The sequence below is a fragment of the Zingiber officinale genome, chromosome 1A (genome assembly GCF_018446385.1).
Source record: "Zingiber officinale cultivar Zhangliang chromosome 1A, Zo_v1.1, whole genome shotgun sequence".
Taxonomy (NCBI): Eukaryota; Viridiplantae; Streptophyta; class Magnoliopsida; order Zingiberales; family Zingiberaceae; genus Zingiber; species Zingiber officinale.
In genome coordinates, this window is record NC_055987.1 from 174,786,530 (window position 1) to 174,804,523 (window position 17,994).

The 17,994-nt window shown below is 34.3% G+C and overlaps 1 protein-coding gene across 1 annotated transcript; it reads left to right on the plus strand.

Moving 5' to 3' along the window:
- The first annotated feature begins 439 nt into the window (after positions 1 to 439).
- Positions 440 to 5,075, plus strand: LOC122012554 (nucleolar protein 56-like). The gene is made up of 8 exons (XM_042569131.1): positions 440 to 632; positions 712 to 926; positions 1,018 to 1,175; positions 3,573 to 3,760; positions 3,814 to 4,066; positions 4,135 to 4,283; positions 4,370 to 4,519; positions 4,700 to 5,075. The coding sequence occupies exons 1-8, from the start codon at positions 440 to 442 to the stop codon at positions 4,783 to 4,785; spliced, it is 1,392 nt and encodes a 463-aa protein (XP_042425065.1). The 3' UTR covers positions 4,786 to 5,075.
- The last annotated feature ends 12,919 nt before the right edge of the window (positions 5,076 to 17,994 follow it).

Genomic DNA, 17,994 nt, shown 5'->3' on the forward strand with positions numbered 1-17,994 from the left:
GTTATCATGATTTATCTCCTTTGTGTTGGTCTTGGGATAAACTGACGGAGGCGTTGAGACGAACGAATCATCTTTTGCCACCTAAATATGCCTTTTCACTCAAATACAAGTTCAAATCAACCGACTCAATCCATCATCTTCAAAAACCCTAATCCCACCGTCTCCTAAAAACTCGAACACCTGCTAAAGTCTCCACTTTCCACTCGCTGACGCCTTCTCCTCGTCGCTCCTTGAGGAGTTCGGATCCTTTGTCCTCAAATTTCTCTGTCTCCGTGTCTCCTTGCCGATCGGATGGACCAGATTATATCTTAAGGATGCCTACACATCATGAGGATACTATACACATCTTAAGGATATCAAGATACTTTGAGATGTAATCTGATCCGTCCGATCGGTAGGGGACACGGGACAGAGAAATTTGATGACAGCTCGTTCCTGCATGGCGCTCCACCTCCTCTTCGAGTCAGCCTCCGGCTACTCGCTATTCCACGCTTACGGTCTCGACGAGATCGGCCAGAACACCGAGGCCGTCCTCGATCTCACTCGCTTCAGCAAGGTCATCAAGCTCACCTCTTTTCATCCTTTCTCCTCCGCGCTCGACGCCCTCAACCAGTGCAACGCCATATCTGAAGGCTTCAAACACTGTCCTCTTCGACTTTTGATTCTTATGATGTGTGCTAGTGATTTTTCGTGGGTTTCGTGTGAATATAGGGATTATGACCGAGGAGTTGAGGAATTTCTTGGAGATGAATCTTCCCAAAGTGAAAGACGGCAAGAAGGCAAAGTTCAGCCTTGGTGTCGCGGAGCCCAAGGTTGGGTCGCAAGTATTCGAGGTGACTAAGATTCCTTGCCAGAGCAACGAATTTGTGCTTGAGCTCCTTCGCGGTGTGCGATTGCACTTTGATAGGTTTATCAAAGACTTAAAGGTCAAAATTTGACTATGATTTTGACATGTGTTCCTGTTGCAGTTGGATGAGTGGTTGAATCTGATCTGATATTTATTTTTACTTGTTCTAGCCTTCCGACTTAGAAAAGGCTCAGCTTGGCCTGGGGCATAGTTATAGCAGAGCCAAGGTAAAATTCAATGTTAATCGGGTCGATAACATGGTCATCCAGGCCATTTTCCTCCTTGATACCTTGGATAAGGATATTAACTCATTCTCAATGAGAGTCAGGTTTGTTTATTTATCCCTTTCGATCTTGGTGACATTGAATCTTTAGTAGTCGTAGATTTACATCAATATCTAACACAATGAACCTTTGATATTTTAGTAACAATGTTTTTATGAGGTTGGGGTGGTGCGTATGCTGGGATCTAAATATGAAACATTATAAATGTGCTTGTTTCTTTTGGTGATGGACATATTATTTTTTTTACTCCTATTAACCCTAAGTTAGGCCATGATTCCAATTAAAGTTGGATTACTAGAATGGTAACCAACTAGGAAGAACAGTCAGCAATTTCAGTTTTATTATCTCATGTTGAGATTTTAAGGCAAATGCTTGTGTAATTTTGATTTGCCTAGTCTAGGGACTAGGGTACCCAAAATGCTACTCCTGGCAGGCCTTAGTATATATTGCCATTTGTTTAATCACTTAACTTAACCATGTGAACTTTCTGAAGATGAAAGCCAGGCGTGATCAGTGTGGGAATTGAGCATGTTTGAACCATACAGATTTTGTTTTATCTTCAGAAATAAATCTTTACAACTTATTTTTGAACAAAATGTGTTTGTTTCCATCCTTATTATTGTTGAATATTGTCTCACTTTTGCAATTTTTCTCTTCAGTGAACTGCATCTTTGTCAGTATTACTGATTGTTTTTTTTTTCGTTTTTTAACAAAAAGTATTTGTTGTTTCTCCATGCCTGGTTTTTCATACATATGATCTTTAAGGGTATATGTATTTCATCCTAAACTTCAAATATTGCTTTTTTGATTCCAAAATTGAGGTTACTTGGCTTCTATCATTATTAATGATTCTAATGGTTGTGTAATAAAAACCATAAACTTGGTATTTGCTCTCGTGGCATGATTTGACCTAGTATTATTTATTATTTTGAAATCCCATATATATGGATGGACTTTCATCATCTTTATTTTTCATTCTATTCAATTAAATTATTTTATTACTTTCTAATTTGGTAACAAAGTGACTGAATAATTGGGTTTTTTTTCTTGGATCTACCATTTAAGGGGGAGGCATTGGATTTGATTTGGTATAACATTCTAAAGTGTATGCAAATGGTTTAGGCAACACTCTACATAGCCAACATGCTGTATACAATATGCATCTATATATGTGAGCTGTATTAAAGTATAGTAAAAATTTGTTTATATTGATGATAAGTATAACAAAATTTACAGACATATTATATATCTGATTGATTTAAAACTAAACAGACCACATTATAAACAAAGACAAAAGAAGAATCACTTAACATGTCACATGCTAATTCATGATTTCTAAAAGCTGATAACAAACAAACATTCTTATAATATGATCTATTCAGACTAATCCATGTGGTTGACTTGCTTTGATTTGGAGTTAAAATCATATGTGAATCATATATTTGAGCTACATTTTAAAATATGCAATCCAATTTTGAGTTTTCACATTACATAAGCTACAAAATCACATTTAGAGAATCATATATATAAAAGGCAATCTCTCATTTGCAAAACTCCTATGGTGAACTAACTGACCCATTTTTTATAACACTGATATAGATATATTTTCAATATACTTCATGCAGGAACACCTTATCTTGCAGATCTTTCATGTTGTTGTGACATCCACTTCAAGTGATCTCCATGTAGCCTTCACAAAGTTCCTACTTCCTAACTGCTACAATGAACCTCTTGCAAGTGTGACCTTGATATACCCTAAGGCTCTGTTTGGTAGGGATGATAGAATTAGAATTGGGTTATTAGGATAGGATTGGGGGTAGGATTATTAATCACTCCTCATGCCTAGGGATTGTGAATCCCACTCTTAATCAACCGTAATCCTACCCCTAATCAATCCTACCAAACGGCATATTAATAACTTTTTGAAAACATAATCCTAATCCTATCACCCCTACCAAACGCAACCTAAGTTCACAATTTTCCCATAATTTTTTCACGTGTCTCAAAATCTTTATTCTAATCAACTGGATGCTACCTCATGAACTCTCTCGCTGATAAAGATGCTCTTCCCAACCCACTACACTCATTTGGTATGTATCTTCTTGACAAGACCTCCAGTGTGATCTTCCCCGCTGTTTTTGAGAGGGAATGCTGAAATATATAGTTTAGTCCAAATTGTTTTTTTTTTCTAATTGATTAGTTATTTTGCTGATGTTTTTGGTATGTGCTTATAAATTATAGATGTACTTTTCTCCATCTGTATAGCCGTATTATTTTGTTACTTTAATTATCAAAACTTCTTTATCCCATTTCTCTCCTTGGTCATTCTTTGAGTTTAAACATAGAGGCACAAACCTTCAAGGAACTTTTCAGCAGTTGGCTGCCTAATGTTCCTATCTACGTGAGTTTACAAATTTGCTTTTAATTCCACATTGTTGCAGAGAGTGGTACTCGTGGCATTTTCCAGAGCTAGCCAAGATCGTCAATGACAATTATCTGTATGCCAAAATTGCAAAGTTTGCGGAGAATAAATCTGACCTGTCTGAGAATCATATTCCTGAATTGTCAGAATTAGTTGGAGATGAGGAGAAAGCCAAAGAAATTGTAGAAGCAGCTAAAGCATCCATGGGTAATAGTCTTTTTATTTACTCACATGATATTTTTATGGCTTAACTTTTTCAGGACAAGATCTGTCTCCAATTGACTTGATTAATGTTCAGCAATTTGCTCAGAGGGTTATTAATCTTTCTGAATATCGGAAGAAGCTCTATGAGTATCTTGTTACAAAAATGAATGATATTGCTCCTAATCTGGCTTCTCTTATCGGTGAAGTAGTTGGGGCTCGTTTGATATCTCATGCAGGGAGTCTTTCCAATCTGGCCAAGTGCCCTTCATCTACACTCCAGATACTTGGCACAGAGAAAGCCCTTTTCAGGTTCACATTGTCTTCTATTACCCTCGATGTGAATGCTTTATTTATTTATTTCTCCTTTCTTACCACAGGGCCCTTAAAACTCAAGGAAATACTCCAAAATATGGACTTATCTTTCATTCTTCCTTTATTGGCCGAGCATCTGCTCGGAACAAGGGTCGTATAGCACGTTATCTTGCAAACAGGTGCTCTATCGTATCCCGTATTGACTGCTTCTCTGGTAAGTCTTTTTTCAGAGTGCAAATTATTGCCTCCTTCAGTTAGATTTGGGTATACATTAGGCTTATCATAAGCATTCCCTTCTAGAGGGGAATACTTCTGTATTTGGACAGAAGCTTCGTGAGCAGGTTGAGGAGAGACTTGATTTCTATGACAAAGGTGTTGCACCTCGGAAGAATGTTGATGTGATGAAAGATGCCATAGAGAGTGTACTGAATGTCGCCGAGAAGGATGCTGGTGAGTAGTAACCTTCATTAATTCATTGCAATTTTCTGCACCCTATCAACCATTTGCTCAATTTTGTAAAAGGAGTATTTACTCTGTAAAATAATTGTTTTTATACATTGAAAAAAAATGAGGCATAGTTTTTATTTTTATTTTTGTATGCATCTGATAATTTCAATCTTGACTTTGAAGGTTTTAGAACCATTCCATTTTTAGTATATACCTTAGACGTCGTTTGCTTTAGAAGAAGAAAAAGCAGAAGTTGGAGGCACAACTAGAGAATGCTGTCCTGGATGAGTTGAATGGTCATGACATAGAACAGAATGGAAACACTAAGAAAAAGAAAAAAAAGAAATGACGAGCTAGCTAAGGATGCTGAGGTGCAGAATGGGACAGAAGGAAAGAAGAAGAAGAAAAAGAACAAATTACAAGATTAGAACATATTGAACGCCTATGAACTCCTCATGTTTAATTATCGCCTCGTGCATTCTTTATCACCAATATCATTTTAGAAAGGACTCCTCTATTCGACTCTACAAGATTCGTCAATCTTGGGTCGTTCATACTGAGCTGCTCAACATAGTGTTCAGGTGCCAATGCAATTTCAATTTTTGATTCATGGTGTTTTCATGTATCGGTTGCATCGATTGCGTTGTGAGTATAATTACATATTAATTTATCAATTGTTTGGTCATGACATGCAATAAGAACAAAATAGGCAATTGAGGTAGCTTAATTGGTGTGTTTGGAGATCTACTCTAGATTGTCACATGGACGTGCTTATGTAGTTATAATACCTTAATTTACCAATCATTTGATCTATGAACCATAGTGGAAAAGAACAAAATAAACAATTGATGAGAACTTAATTGGTCTGTTAGAATAACCTCTGCTAGTTTGTCATATGGAGTTTGCTATTCAATTTGTGGCAAAGTGAATTGTAAGATCAGAGCCCAAACACGTCTAAGTGCTAAGTGAATTGTTGGAGTTTCTTTTAAGAGACTGTAAACTGAACACTTAAGGCCTATGAAGGGGACCAAGTGTAAAGTTATTAATGTAGTTGTAGTACCAACTGATGGCGACTATCAAGGCAATTTTGAGGTGTTGTAGGATCTCATCTAGTATCATTGACTTTGACAGAGTATTCTGGTTCGTTAATTTTTTTTTTAGAATATTAATCCTATTAGATATCACTTTGGCTAGACTTAGTTAAATTCTTGGTTGTTATTTTTTCCTATGTTATCTCTAGTTTTAGACTGTCAAGTTGGTTGCACTAGATTCTCATGGGTAGTTGTTGCTTCTTGATCAGGCTATATTTCTTCCTTCGACATTGTTAGGGAATAGATGTATTACACCTGCAAATGAATTCTTAAATTACTCTGGCTAATGTCTAGTAAGGTTACAAAAAAAAAAATAGTAGTGGAATAAAAAGTATACATAACATTTCAAAAAAAAGGATAGCCCGGTGCACGAAGTTCCTACTATGCAGGGTCCTGGGGAAGGATTCGTTGTACACAACCTTACCCTGTTTTTTACAAGAGGCTGTTTTCAGGATTCAAACATGCTAATGGGACTCAATTCCCAACCACTAGAACCTCACTACGATTATCTAATCATTAAGTCTCTTAAATTGAGATCTATTTTTGCCCAAGGGTACTGATCTCCCAACTCTCATAGCTCACCATCGTAACTTAATGCAGCTTGACTTTGTTACCATGTCTCATCTTTTGGATGCACTAGAACTCTCGGCTTGCTCCATTTGTTATCCTCAACATTCCATCTCTATAGCACCTTCTCTATAGTTATTGTCAACGTTGTGCCTCGATGCTCCTTGTCATGCTTACCACTTGATTTTATATACTATCCCTTCTTCGGTCTCTATGGAGTATTTTGAGCCATTGAGCTACAAACTTGGTCGCGCGCAATGTCATGCTCCATGAGTTGCTTTAACACTACCTAAGCGCTTCTCATCCCATTGTCCCTCAGCTGCCTCATGGAACTTCTTCGATATCCATAGACCTCCAAGTCACTTAGCTTGTTGCCTTGGCCGTAAGTCATTATCAATTGTCCAACCATCAATCGATTATGTCATTCTAGCTGATTTTAGTTGATAAGATCCTGTCAATAGTATAAATATTTCGAATATATATTAATTTAGTCGCCTATCCAATTGCTTAACCTACTATCAATTTACCGATCCAAGGTCTACTGGTCCTATCATTTATCAAATGTCCAATCGGTCTCAATCCACTTGGACTTCTGCCATTGATTATTGAACTTATCTGTCAATGTTTGGTTATCCTCGATCTATTTGAACTTCCATCTACAATGTCAATAAGCTTACATCTACACATTTGATGCACATCATGAGTAACACAGTATAAATCTAACTTTAAACCTTTTTCAAGCCCATCAAAATGATATAGTCGGACTCAATCACTTGGAATATGATTGGACTAATAGGATTGATATCTTGCATCCTAAGTTTATGCACTTTATTTTGAGAAGTCATTGGCTAAAGGGGGCTATATCACAACCAACTTAGTTGCTATCATAATGTCATTGGCTATGGCAAAACAATGTGCCCTACCAATAATCACTGCATAGTTCCTCAAGAAATTTTCAGACAGGAAATGTGGGTATCTTGGGGGGCTTGATGGAAAAATTAAAAACAGTTATGAGGAAGTTAGAGATAAAATTGTCTACTTGCTATCCGATATCGAAGAATCTTGCAATAAACTCAAATAGTTGTTCATTAGCTTTTGCCTTAAGGTTAAAAATAGTTATTTGTATTGCGAACCACCCAATGACTACCGACAAAGTAATGTGAACCACCCGAGAGCAACCTAAAGGAACCACTAATGTGTGATCGATCTCCTTGAGGGCCGTGTTCGAAATATCACCCTAGGCGGCCGCCTAGGCATTGTGCGGCGGCAAACCACGTCGAAAATTAGCCAGGTGGGTGACCTAGGCGGCTGGGCCGCCTAGGCGATCCTCGACGGTCCTCACTGGGCTTCGGCAGCCCTCGCGGGCTTAGGCAGGTTCGGCGGGCCTCGATATTTTTGGCATATTTTTAGGCTTTTAATACTAAATCCTAATTTGCACAAGGCTCTTTGACTTCTCTCATCGCCGACTCTTCGTCTTCTCTCATTGCGGCTTCGGCTTCGTCGCTTCTGGAAAGTTTTTATTTTTGTTTCTCTTAAGTTTTTGTTATTTTTTTTTTGTTTCTCTTCATGATTCGTCAATGCGGCAACTCTCCGACGGCGCCAAACGTGTCGCACGGTGTCCAGCGCAAGCGGCGGTGGCGAACGTGCCCAGCGAAGTCCGGCGTTGCTTCCAGGGTGCTGGGAGCGTCGCAATGCTTCCGGCGGCGCCGGAAGCTTTCCACGATGCTACTGACGCCGCTGGAAGCAACATCGGACTTCGTTGGATGCGCCAGAGACATTTCCGGCGGTGCCGGGTGCCTCCCGCGAGGCGTTTGGTGGCGTATGCACCGTCGCTTTTTCCGTTTTTACTATGTATAATTTTTTTAGGATTTAATAAAATAAAATAATTTCTAACTGGGATAATTTTAATAATAGGGTTCATAAAGCCTAATTAAATTATCTCAATTATATATATTTAAAATTTAAATTTTTTAATTTTTTTAAAAATTATTATTAATTTATATAAAACAAATTTAAATATATAAAAATTATATATAAAATTCTAATAAACATAATTAATTTATATAATCAGATTTAAATATATAAATAATATATTTAAAATTAAATTTTTTAATAAATATTATTAATTTAGATAACAGATTTAAAAATTATATTTAAAAATTTAAAATTTCTAATAAATATTATCATTTATCAGATTTAAAAATATAAAAATTATATTTAAAATTTAAAAAATTCTAATACATATTAATATTATTAATGTATATAAATCAGGTTTTTAAATTTTATATATTATTAATTTATATTAATCAGATTTATAAATATTAAAATTTAAAAAATTCTAATAAATATTATTAATTTATATTAATCAGATTTATAAATATTAAAATTTAAAAAATTCTAAGAAATATTATTAATTTACATAAATCAGTTTTAAAAATATAAAAATTAAATTAAAATTTTAAAATTCCAATAAATATTATTAATTTATATAAAACAGATTTAAAAATATAAAAAAAATATTTAAAATATATATTTTTTAAATAAATATCTAATAAATTTTATTAATTAGATTAAGATATATAAAAAAAATTTCTCAGACGTGTTAATGTTATATTTTGCATCGTATTATATAATTTAATTTTATTATCATATTATGTTGTTATATATAATTTTTTCAGGTTATCTGTTATTATAATGGCAAGGAATCCATCTTCGACAACGTCTGTCACTCAACCCGAATCCGGGATTCTTAGAAGAAAGTCAAATGACATCGGATGAGAGTTTGGGATATTGATTGATCTTAAGAACCTCGATAAAATTAAATGTAAGTTATGTGGAAAAGTAATGTTGGGGGAGTGTATAGGATCAAGGAGCACATTGAAAATATACTTGAAAATATATCTAGTTATCGAAAAGCATCTCAAGAAGACAAAAATAAGTGCAAACAAACTATTTTAGAAGAGAAAAACAGAAAGAAGAACAAAATAATAGAAGAACAAAGTTGTAGAGTAGAGGTGACTATTTCTCTAGATGAAGAAGAAGGTTTTGAAATTGAAGGGATGGATGGAATTAAAAAACTTCTTCTACTTGGCCCCATGGATAGATATGCATCAGTAATTGTTCCATAAAATGTAACTTCAAGTGGGAGTAAAGTGCTTCGTCAAAAAAATATAAAAGCTTTTTTCAAAGAGAGAACTCAACAAGTTCAACAATATGTTGGGAGATGAGTTTATGAAAATGGAATCTCATTCAATGCTGTTGATAATGATAGCTTCAAGCAACTAATGGAGGCAGTGGGTTAATTTGGACCAGGATTCAAGCCTCCAACTCAATATCAACTTAGGGAGTCACTGTTGAAAGCCGAAGTTAAAAGAACAAAATAATTACTGAAGAAACATAGAAGAAGAATGCGCAAAGAATGAGTGCTCGATCATGATAGATGCATGGAGTGATAGAAAAAGAAGAAGTATCTTAAATTTGTGTGTTAATTGCAAGGAGGATACTACATTTTTAGAGTCTAAGGAGTCTTTAGACGAGGCGCATACATCTGAACTTATTTTTGAGTATGCTGACAAGTGTGTTGAACAAGTAGGAGCTCGGAATATTGTTCAAATTGTAACAGACAATGCCACCAACAATATGGCTGCAGCTAAATTGATGAGAGAAAAGCGATCTGAGATTTTTTAGAGGTCATGTGCAACTCATACGGTTAATCTCATGCTTGAAAGTATTGACAAACTTTCACGATATAAAAAGGTTATTGAGCAAGCCAAGTGTTTTACCATTTTCATCTATACTCACATAAAACTTTATCATTGATGAGAAGTTTCACGAAAAAGAGATATATAGTCCGACTAGGAGTTACCAGGTTTGCATCAAATTTCCTAACATTGCAAAGTTTGATTGAAAAAAAGCTAGTTTAAGGGCTATGTTTTTAAGTGATATGTGGAAGAAATATAAATGGTCAAAAACAAACAAAGAAAAATTGGCTTACTCTATAGTGATGAACATGAGTTTTTGGAATGGTGTGACACTTTGTTTGAAAATATCTGCTCATTTGGTAAGAGTTCTTTGATTGGTAGATGGAGATAGAAAGCCATCGATGGGGTTTCTATATGGGGAGCTTCTTCAAGCTAAAGAAGATATCAAGGTGACTCTGAACAACGTGGAATCAAATTATCAACTTATCATAGTCATTATTGAGTCAAAAATGAAAGATAGACTTGATGCACCATTGCATACCGCTGCCTTTTTGTTGAATCCCTATTTTTACTATAAAGATAGTTCTATTGCTCTTTACGAGGAGGTCGCGATGGGGATTTTTGAATGCATGAAAATTTTGCATGTCAATGAGTTAAATCTACAAGATACAATTATTAACAAGGAATTTGTAAAATACAGAGATAAGACTGGGTTATTTGGAAAGACATTGGTTACAAAAGCATGTGAAAAAATGATGATACATTTGATCCATGTGCATGGTGGAGTACATACGGCTCCTCCGTGTTGGCCTTGGGACGGGTTGGCGAGGGCGCTGGGGCGAGCGTATTCGCCTTTTGCCACAATGGTGGAGTACATACGGTGCTCACACACCCAACTTACTAAGAGTGACATTGAGGATACTTTCATTAACTACAAGTTCATCTGGGTGTGAAAGAAATTGGAGTACATTTAAAGGAGTAAGTTTAAACTTTCAGTCTTTAATTAAAGTAGCTATAATTGTTAATGTTTATATTTATGTACTAACTATAATATTTACTTTCTCTCCCTTGTTTTTTTTAGATTCATACAAAAAAAAAAAAGAAATAAGTTGGATGCCAACAGGTTGAACAATCTAGTATTTATTCAATTTAATGCTAGATTGTTGAACAAACAAAAAAGAGAAAAAGAAAGGAATGTCGATGCCCTTCTTGTAAAAGATGCTTCAAATGCACAAGGTTGGATTATGGATGGTGATGAAGATGATGAAGTTGAACTAGGTTCTGGGCTCACTTGGCAAATGGTTGATGAAGCAAGTGAAACAGATGAAAATTTACAACCTTGAAGAAGCTCTAGAGTGAGAAAATTTCATGAAGATGATTTTACATCTGAAGAAGAAGAGGAGGATCACAATAATGATATTAAGTTTGTGTCCGATGAAGAACAAGTTATTGAAAATTATGGAGAAGAAGAAGTAGAATAAATATGAGTCTATTAGATATTATTAGTTGTGTAATTTTGAACTCATTTTGTTAAGGCGTGACTTATGTTATTCAACAATTATATTTCATTATTTTGCTTAGTGGTTCACAATGATGTAATCTTTAGGAGTGTAAATGAGCCAAGCCGCTCGTGAGCTATTCGAAGCTTGATTCGATAAAAGTTCATTTGAGCTCGTTAAGATAAACAAACCAAGCTCAAGCTTCACAATATTCGGCTCGTTAGCTCGTGAACATGTTCGTTAAGCTCATAAATCAACTTTTAAATAAAAATAATAATAGTTTTGATATTGAATTTATAGATTTTACACTCTACTTATGAAAAACATAGACAAATATATTAAATTTATTTATTAGAATAAGATTATAAATTTTAATAAGAATATTATATTTTTTATAAAATATATAATTTAGTTTTTAATGAATATTTAAATTTATAATTTATAATTTATATTTATTAAGCTCGTTTAGGCTCGATAAAAGCTCGAATAAGCTCGTGAGACATGAATATATTCGTTAAATAAAGCTCGAGCTCGACTCGATTATAAACGAGTCAAACTCAAACATCCAAGAGTTCGGCTCGGCTCGGCTCCATTACACCCCTAGTAATCTTGAATTGAACTCTTGCTATCATTTCCTAATGTTTTCCACCACTAAAGCTGTTTTATCTTATAACAAAGTTTTAAAATTCAAGTTGGATATATGTTTTACAGTTTATTACATGATTATGATAACTTACTGCATGTTCTACTGTTCAGCTGTTTCTTTTGCTCGTAATTATTGAGCCTATTATATTTCTTTTGCATAAAAATGTTAGTTTTCTTTTATAGTTTTTCATTTTTTGGTATGGGAAAGTATGCATTTATTTCAGCATACATAGTTAGATCTCCATTGCTATGAAACTGTTTAAGACAATATTTAGATTTGCATATAACATTCTCTACAGTCCACATAAAATAAGGGATATCGAGAAATCCGTCTAGTGGCGCCTAGTCCCCGTCTAGGCGGTTTAGGCGTTAGGCATTGGTCTGTCGCCCGACTAGCGCCTAGCGAATTTTAGAACTTTCCTTGAGGGTCATGTGAAAGTCTAGATAGGTACCCTAAGTTAAGGTGCATAGGATTGACCCAGTATGAATGAGACCTTGTTGAGGTGCTCATGCATTGCTTAAGGTGAACGAGGCCTAGTGAGATGCTTGGGGTTTGCTTATTGTGGAGTTGAGATACTTAGCTTAAAGGGGATCGACTTTCCTTGTCCCTATTTAATGTAAACACAAATAGAACTTTTCTAGCAAAGAATGTTACATGTTAGTTGCACCCCAAAATTAAGCCATAGAATAAGTAATTCTTACCACTTGTGCAACTTATTTATAGGCGATAGGGAAAGATACGGGTGAGTAAAATTTCTATTCAAATGACCAAATGGAACTTTTTCATTTTGGTTTATTCAAAAGTTTATTTTTTTTAATAAAAACATATAGATCATTTTGTTTAAATTGGTTTGGTTTTAATTTTGGAAATCTATTAAATTAATTTGTTTATTAAATAATAATAAAATATTAAGATTTTTTTTATTAAATTGATTATTTTTTTAAAAAAAATAGTTAATTTGATTATTCATTGAATTAGTTAATTTTTTTTATCAGTTTAGTTGGTAAAAAAATATTTAAATAGTTTGATTTTTTATAAATTTAATTTGGTTGGTTCTTTGGGAAAAGATACATTGAATATATATATTTTTTATAATTCAAGTATTGAGATCTTTTAAATCGATTAATTTTAGAGATGATTAATTTGGTTGAAAATTTTCATCGACTATTAAAATAAATTTAAAAAGTACAGATGAGTCTTGGTAGACTATACAACATTAGGAGTGGTTGACATATAATATGTTTTGAGAGATTTGAACACTCATTGTATAAAAATCTGTCATCCTATTTCAAATCATCGCATGGTGCCTGGCTTCAATACTTTACTATTATTGGTTAAATGATGGAAATGAAAACGAGTATGAGTTTGATAATAAGGTGGAATAAAAATGGAAATGAAATCCACCTAATTATATGAGTTTGATTGATTCCTATAAAGTCCCTTCGGATGGGTCTAGTGGCTAGCGTATGAGGTGTTGCCATCATGAGGTCTGGAGTTCGAATCTCAGCAAAGTCGAGATAAATGTCTCCCTTATGTGCTAGTCACTATTCCAAAGGCTAGTAGTCGCCCGTGATTTACCTCCTCCGTGTTGGCCCTGGGACGAGTTAGCGGGGGCGCTGGAGGCGAGCGTATTTGCCTTTTGCCACCTTGATTGATTCCCATAAATCTAAAAATTATTCCTAAATTATTAGGGATTACAATGGGTCGAGTTCGGGTCGGATTATATATCCTCCGTCTCCATACCCATCGGGTATAGGATCTTCGATGGATATACTCATACACATTAAATGATCAGATATCTTCTATAGTTATAATTTTTCTTCTTTCTATCCAACTATTATCCTTCAATAAAAATATATTAAAATTAACAACCTATTAAATATATATATATATATATATATATATATATATATATATATATATATAATTAAAAAATAGATTAAACATCTATATAGTCTCCTCCTAATATCAACAAAAATAGTAAGGGGGCATTTGGTTCTTTCCTAGGAATAGGAATCGGAATGAGAATCATTGTATTGTGGAATGGGAATGGGTATGAGCATGGATATCACTCTTAAAAGTAATGTTTGGTTAGTTGCATATCTTCTATCGGAATAAATAAAAATTTCCTTTTTTACCCTTAAAGGAAAATAAGAGAAAAAATTAGATGTGAGAGAAAGATGAATGTGAGAGAAAAATATGATGAAAGAGAATGATGAGAAAGAATGAAGAGAGAGAAAGTATAATGAGAGAAAATGAGAAAAGAGAGTGTGATGGGAGAGATCATGATGAGAGAAGATGAGAGAGAAAATATGATGTGAGAGAAAATATAATGAGAAAAAATAAGGAGAGAGAGTGTGATGAGAGAGATTGAGGAGAGAGAAAGTATGGTGAGAGAGAAAGTATGATGAGAAAAAAGAAAACAGTGAGTATGATGGGAGAGATTGAGGAGAGAGAAAGTATGATAAGAGAAAGTATGTTGAGGAAAAAAGGAGGGAGTGTAACGAGAGATATTGAGGAGAGAGAAAGTATGATGAGAGAGAAAGTGTGATGAGAAAAAAGAGAAAAGAGAGTGTGATGGGAGAGATTGAGGAGAGAGAAAGTGTAATGAGAAAAAAGAAGGAAGAGAGTGCGATGGAAGATATTAAGGAGAGAGAAAGTATGATGAGCGAGAAAGTATGTGATAAAATGATGAAAGAGAAAATATGATGAGAGAGAACAAAGAGAGAAGTGATATGAAAGAAAAAATAAATAAATATATTTTGATATTTGATATTAATGGAGAAAATTTTAGTTTTAAGTCAAGGGTATTTTTGGAATAAGGGAATATTTTGATTGATGAAAATAGAATAATAACTCATTGAAGGGGAGGTATATGGGAATGAGTTATTACCCAATTTTAAGGATTCATTTCCTTATTTGTATTCGTATTCCTATAATCCAAAAATTAACAATGGTAATCAATGATTCCTATTCCCATTCTCCACTTCTATTACCCTAAACCAAACGCCCCCTAAGTTGATTTTGGAAAAAGAACATTTTCTTTAATGTATGTATATATATATTATTTAATCGGGTATTCGGGTCGGGTATCAAGTATTGATAGTCCTCCATATCCTCCTCTATTCGGATTGGATATCGGATCCTCTCATCAAGTTCGGATGAAATTACCATCCCTATAAATCATCATTCCCAAACTCATAATCCAAACACTATTTTTACTCTCATTCCATTATCTTATTTTCAAATCCATCAACCAAATACCCCTTTCTTCCCACAGGATTTTCCATTTATTCTTGGTCACATATATGGGAATGTTAAAAGGCTTTGACTACAGTTTTCATCTAGGTCAAGCCACCTATGTTAACATAGAATGACGTATTTTAGGTGATGTTCATCCTGACCTAATGTGATAGTAGGAGTCTATGCCAGGTGCAGGGGATCGTGGCCCATGGCCTCTAAGCATGGAGTCGTGGCTCGGCGGCCTAGCATTATCTACAAGCAAGTTTGATCCATCATTTTTATATAAATAACAACATTGAATATAAATATTAAGTTTTTAGTAATATTTAAAAATGTTAATTTTGATAATTATTTTAATTTTAAAGATTTTTATTAATTATTTAATAATTTAAAAACTAAATATTTTGTAAAAAATTCAAGACTAGTTGGTGGAGCAATAAATATTTTATCAATTTCTCAGATATTTAAGGATTAAATCATGATTTCAATAAATATAGATAAATTTTTTTTAATAAATGGTTGATCGAAAAATGTTGGAGTGATGGATCATCATATGAGTATTTTTTTTATTTATCCGAATAGTCTGTAGGAAATTTTAATAAGACAGGATAAGTCATCTTAGAATTAAAATATCAGGTATGAACTATAAAAAAATGGTAGTGCCCTACTTCTACTTGGTTATATCGAACACGAGTTAGAATGATATGGTCAAAACTTAAATCCAATATAACTTCTAGCATATCACCATGGACTCGGATCCAAACTTGACCTATCACATTGAATTAGCCGGTGCTAGCTAGAGAGTCCCAATTCTCTTCGACTTTATTTTCCCCAGAGAGTACAAATTAAGAAAGTCGAAAGGTTGACCAAACCCTTTTGCCAATCGCCACGCCGTCGAATTAAACCTAACCTAATGCCAGCAGGAACGCGCCTACAATCCTAACAACTATGAAGCTTCAGATTATTTGGTATATATATATATATATATATATAAAACAATTAAGATCAGCATCTTAATAGATTTCAACGATCAACGTTCAACCCAATCATGTTCAGATGGCAGAGGCCATGTGGGCGATCGTCATGCAGTCGGTGCGGTGCGTGCCTTTATCATTTTAATAACCGCGACAGTTCAGCAGCCACAGTAGTGTCGTAGTTATATTTGTCTGCAAATATTCCACTGCTGATTGCAATTTATTGATCGATGTCTCTTGAGAGAGCATTGGTACGTAATTGAAGGCGTAGATCCTCCGTGTCAATTGCTAGTTGGCACACATTGAGCACATGTCAATATTGGGCACTTGCATGTACTGGCCGCATAGGAAAGGACTACGACAGTTCAATCCAGAGTTGGAACTTGGAATGGACAAGGTTTGTTGCTTCAAGTCAATGATTGGTTACAACTAGTGCATTTGTTTGATAAATTAAAGATGAACTGTTTTTGTTAATCAATTCAAGATCCATGTTTTCATAATCAATTCCAGGATGTTTATTTTTTTAAAAAAAAAAATACTTTTAGATACCGGTCCTATTTTACGAGTAGATCGTCGTAAATCAATTTCTCGAGTGAATGAGAAATTAATATCTAATGAAGGATTTGTCCGATATAATCGGATGGAAATTTGATTCGTATACGAGTTGGATTTATGGATGAACACTAACTCGAGTATATGGAACCATTGAAGGGTATGATTATAATTAATTTTATTGATTAATTAAAAGATTAATCATTATGATATTAATCGTATTAATCAATTAAATTAATTAATCATAATGAAAAGGTTTAAGTGAAAAGGTTTAAGGGAAAAGACACATTTCATATCCTTTCACTTATTAGAAGTAACCCTTCATCTCTATAAAACAAACCTCATTCTTCCACTCAACATATTCAATTCTCAAGTTGTGAATTCTCTTCTCTCTCTCCTCTCTTAAGAGTTTTAAGGTTTCGAAGTTTGATAGAACTCAAAATTTAGAGTGCTTATGTTTCGGGACGCAAGTCGTTATATCTTGGGAGGTGACAATTGCCAATAAATCGTAAGCACTTGGGCGGGGCAATATCGTCTTAAAGAAAGAAGACTTAGCCTTCACCTCAACCTTAATACTCTTATCCTTAGGGATAAGTTTACCCAAAGGGGTTGTGTCGATATCCGAAGGGATAACTCGACGACTGACTAGATTAGGTCGGTAACGACGATACCAAGAAGGGTATGTCTCTTACCCGAAGGGGTATTTCAATAACTAAAAGGGGATGTCGAGAGTATAAATGGGGACAAAGTCCAAATCGCCATACCGAGCTCCATCGGTTAGAGTCATCGACTCATCGTTGAGATGACTAATCAAACCTAATTGTTGGATCTCATCATCAAAGATCAATATACATATATTTTTCTTAGAGAAAAATATCCAAGGGAGACTGACATGTAATGCCTTTTGGCACTAAGGTAAGCTCCTGAGAAGAGAATTGGGTGCACTTATACTTAAGGTACGGGTAAGACTAGACATAGGAGTAGAAAAATAGTCAATTGAAAAAGTCTTTTAGTGACGGGTGTTAGGATTAAAAGAATTCGCATGACTTTACAATAGTATTTATTGTCTATTTTAGGTGTAAATCTTATAGATTTATTTTGGAGCTCTCTATATATCTAAAAGAGCTCATACCATATAGATATCTTTTATTTTTTTAATTCATGAATTTTTCTATGTATTTTTAATCTTTATGGGGCTCCTCTTA

What these genes read in the sequence shown, in the direction of transcription:
- LOC122012554 (XM_042569131.1), top strand. Translation starts at nt 440, where the DNA reads ATGGCGCTCCACCTCCTCTTCGAGTCAGCCTCCGGCTACTCGCTATTC. An exon ending in TCATTCTCAATGAGAGTCAG is followed by an intron (nt 1,176 to 3,572) that starts GTTTGTTTATTT and finishes ACATTGTTGCAG; the next exon opens with AGAGTGGTACTCGTGGCATT. An exon ending in AGCAGCTAAAGCATCCATGG is followed by an intron (nt 3,761 to 3,813) that starts GTAATAGTCTTT and finishes TAACTTTTTCAG; the next exon opens with GACAAGATCTGTCTCCAATT.